The sequence below is a fragment of the Lygodium microphyllum genome, chromosome 13 (assembly GCF_053477565.2).
Source record: "Lygodium microphyllum isolate KBCC chromosome 13, Lygodium_microphyllum_v1.1.10, whole genome shotgun sequence".
NCBI classification, from domain to species: Eukaryota; Viridiplantae; Streptophyta; class Polypodiopsida; order Schizaeales; family Lygodiaceae; genus Lygodium; species Lygodium microphyllum.
This window is the reverse complement of record NC_141147.1, coordinates 4,564,553-4,568,786: the sequence shown is the minus strand read 5'-3', so window position 1 is coordinate 4,568,786 and position 4,234 is coordinate 4,564,553. Positions and strand designations below refer to the sequence as shown.

The following is a 4,234-nucleotide window of genomic DNA, read 5'->3' as shown; positions in this document are numbered from 1 at the left end:
AAAATAAGGAGCACGACGAGCGCGGAAGGGGGCCATGTGCTGCATATCTGACAAAGCTCAGTGAATGAAAGGCGGCGCGATGAGGGGAGGGAGAGGACACGTGGAGAAGATTCGTTGAAATAAAGACTTGGGCACGGCCTCTGTAGCAATCGAAATCCAGTCGCTTCTTTCCATCAATCAGACCCCTACAGGTTACACCCTGCTTTATATATACCTCCCCTCTCTCACTGCCGCACACAAACGCATACAACTGCCGTTGTATTCCTTTGCGAGCATTTGACTTTTTGTGTGCTTTGATGCCGGTGCGGCTGTTTGCCATGCTCCATTCTTCTGTTCTGCACCAAGTCGGTCTCAACATCGACTGTTCTGTCCTGCGACGCTAGCTACTGCTGCCTGAGCCATGAGCACGGCCGGTCCAGCCCCTCTATCCCTAGCTAAGTCCTCATCTATCTTATATAACTCCGGGGTCGCCATAAGCGGCGCCAAACACAAGAGCCAGAGATGTTACTTTGTGGACCACAAGCCCTCTTCCTCTTCTTATTGGTCGGCCTCCTCTATCACGCCCAACAGATCACGCCGTCAGCACTCTCCGGATCAAGCTATCACGATACACAACTTCCGGAGCTACGGCAGGTCATGGGGTCAGATGAAGAAGGAAGAGGAGCAGCAGGAGGGATCAGGCTCAGTGAGGCAGCAGAATCTGATAACGAAGCTGGTACAGAAGCTGGGGGCGATGCTGCTGGACGGGCTGGAGAGCGTGCTGGTGTCGTTGATGGAGGACAGGAGCTCGCTGCCGCCCACGATGGATCCAGCGGTGCAGCTAGAAGGGAACTTCTTCCCGGTGCCGGAGAGAGCTATAGAGCACGGGCTGCAGGTGGATGGCTGGCTTCCGCCGGAGCTCGAGGGAGTGTACGTCCGGAACGGCGCCAACCCTATGTTCCAGCCCCTGGCCGGCCATCACCTCTTCGACGGCGACGGAATGCTGCACGCCATCCGATTCAAGCACGGCGCCGCCAGCTACGCCGCCAGATTCACGCGGACGCGCCGGCTGGCGCAGGAGGAGGCGGCAGGGCGGGCCGTGTTCCCAAAGGCGGTCGGGGAACTGCACGGCCGGAGCGGCATACTGCGCCTGGTGCTCTTCTCCTTGCGAAGCCTGCTGGGGCTGCTGGACGCCAGCCAGGGCATGGGCGTGGCCAACGCCGGGGTCGTCTTCTTCAACGGCCGACTGCTGGCCATGTCCGAGGATGACCTCCCATACGCTGTCCAAGTCACCAGCTTGGGAGACCTCCGAACCCTTGGCCGCTTCGACTTTGACGGCCAGCTCCGGTCCGCCATGATCGCCCATCCTAAACTCGATCCCTCCACCGGCGAGCTCTTCGCCCTCAGCTACGACGTCCTGAAACAGCCCTACCTCCGCTACTTTAAGTTCTCCCCCGACGGCACCAAGAGCCCGGATGTCACAATCTCTCTGTCCCAGCCGACCATGATGCACGACTTCGCCATCACCGAGCACTTCTGCATCATCCCGGACCAGCAGGTGGTCTTCAAGGTCGCGGCGATGCTGCGAGGGGGCTCCCCCGTAGTGTACGACAAGGAGAAGGTGTGTCGCTTCGGGGTACTGCCGCGCGACGACGCGGACGAGAACAGGATAGAGTGGATCGTGGTGCCGGACTGCTTCTGCTTCCATCTGTGGAACGCGTGGGAGGAGGAGGGAGGGGAGGAGGTAGTAGTGGTCGGCTCGTGTATGACTCCTGCTGACAGCATTTTCAATGCCTCGGATGAGCCTCTCCGGAGCGTGCTCTCCGAGATCCGACTCAACAGGAGGACGGGAGAGTCGACCAGGCGCGAGATCACATCCTGCTGCAACCTCGAAGCCGGCCAGATCAATCGCAACCTCTTGGGCAGAAAGACCAGATACGCCTACTTAGCTATCGCCGAGCCCTGGCCCAAGGTCTGCGGCATCGCCAAGGTGAACCTCATCGACGACGACAACAACAACTATAACATAGAGGCCAAGTTCATGTACAAGCGCGGCTGCTATGGCGGCGAGCCTATGTTTGTCCCTCGATCCAACGACCGCCACGTCGCCGAGGATGATGGCTTCATCCTCTCCTTCATGCACGATGAGAACACTGGGCTCTCGGAGCTTCTGATCCTTGATGCGCAATCCCCCACTCTCCAACTCCTCGCGTCTGTCAAGCTCCCCTCCAGAGTCCCTTACGGCTTTCATGGCACCTTCATCCCTGCCAGTGAGCTAGAGAAGCAGAAACATCCCTGACTGAGCCAGCCTCGACCATGCTATAATCTGCACTCATCGTCAGCTCCGAATAGAGAAGCAGAGACTCTTAAAGCACTCACGACCATATTCATTCTGCACTCATCATTAGCTGCATCTAAGCCATCCATCATAGTTGCTTGCAGGACCATAGCATCAAAACCAATACAAAAGAACACAGCCAGAATGCTCCCAATCTGTTTGGCTGGTACCTATCGGGGCGTGTATAATAATGCCGCCCATTTGGCCGGCTCCTATATTCCGCCACACCATCACATTCTTCTCTTTCGTCTAGTCAGTCCAGATTCTCAGAACAGAACATTGTGCAGTGTAATTTCCGTAAGCTAATCTAGATTATCGCCGATAATCCCAAGTTGTCATATTCTAGAGATTTCCCTGGTTTTTCTTGGCAACTTGTGGTCGGCAGATCCAAGCTATAAGAAGAGCTGGTCGCTCAATTTCACGCTTCGCTGCCTATCCGCCCTTTTAACGCTTTTTGCTGGGATTCCTTAGATTTCCCAGTCCCTAGGACTTATCTGCTATAGCTAATACTGCCACTGCAGCTGTTACAATAAATTAGGGTCCTTCAATGGGTTCAACTGATTCCTTACGGAGCGGTTTTTTTCACCCTTTAAAAGTTTTCTTTGCAGCTTGTACTTGAAGTGGCTAAAACCTCACCAAGAAAAAGCATGTAATCAGCAGCTCATCAGTACATCCTGTATACAGGACCTTGGACAGTTCTTCTCGCTATTTCCTCCCGACTTCCAAGTATAGGAAAAAAACATGTACACTATACAAAACGTCCGCTTTTATGTAGTTTTCTCTTTCCTGTTCCTTGTCTTGGAAAGGCCATAATCATATTAGTACTTTATAGTTACTTGTGTACGTCTTGCTTCTCTCTTTCGAGTTCCTACTAGTATAATTATCATGCTTTCGATGCTTTCGATGTCGAAACCTAGTCTGCTTCGAAAGCAGACGTTGCATGCACTGTTTAGTGATTTAGACCTATGAGCAGCAGCAATCAAAGTGTTAACTATGGTAGGAGTTTAATACCATGACGTGGGATATAAGCATGAGTTTCGCCAAGTAGACATGAATGGAAAAGAATCTGTGGTGGCATTATGCATATAGTTGCGACATTTTATAATATGCTGGCGAAAGCAGCGAGAGAGTGAGAGAGAGAGAGACAGAGAGAGAGAGAGAGAGAGATCCGAGAGAGAGAGACAGAGAGAGATCCCATTTGATGTCTGATGATTCGCGGGTCGGGCAAAAACAGTTGAAATGCTAGTGTTGACCCTGACGAGGGTCCGCACGTTGGTCACGTATGGCGCTTGGGGTGGCGCAGTATTATCACGTCGAGACCTGCATGACGGCCGGCACGACGAAGCTGATTGGGGAGCCACGAAGGACCTTAGATGCCGCAATCCGGACGTCCCCCCCCTCTCTCTCTCTCTCAAACGCTAGGTATTATGCATGGCACGCTCTCCGAAACGCATGAGTAAGGCAATCGTCCCACCATAGTCTTTCTTTGAGATGGGACGTCCTGACTCCTGATTCGACAGACAAGGGGTAGCGTCGTATTCGTTCTGAGCCATTTAAAAACCGCACATAATTCACTTCAAAAGTTCATTCTTTCTTCCTCGTATGATAAAGACCAACAGAAGGTAGCTGACATGTTGCTCGACAAGGACAAGTAGTAACTCATTGCAATCCATCCTCTCACGTCTGTGCGATTCAATATTTCTTCAATGACGTCTTGATGATTCAATCTCATTATAATATGATTTTGGCTTCTTTACGGCTAAGACTCTTACGTCTATTGGGCCATATCTCTGACTTTTCTCGCAAGAGTAGTGAGGTGCGTTTTAGTTCATAGTAGATACTATAGTGGGCGAGGCCAAATCAGGTCCCTTTTTCTTCATATAGTTTCGAACAATATTAAGAGATTAAAGTATGTAC

General features: G+C 52.2%; 1 protein-coding gene across 1 annotated transcript; it reads left to right on the top strand.

Annotated features, from left to right (window-relative positions):
* Positions 1 to 665: 665 nt before the first annotated feature.
* LOC148026297 (9-cis-epoxycarotenoid dioxygenase NCED3, chloroplastic-like) lies at positions 666 to 3,078 on the top strand. Its single transcript, XM_087690425.1, has one exon. It carries the CDS (start codon positions 734 to 736, stop codon positions 2,276 to 2,278), a length of 1,545 nt encoding a protein of 514 aa, XP_087546551.1. The 5' UTR covers positions 666 to 733; the 3' UTR covers positions 2,279 to 3,078.
* The last annotated feature ends 1,156 nt before the right edge of the window (positions 3,079 to 4,234 follow it).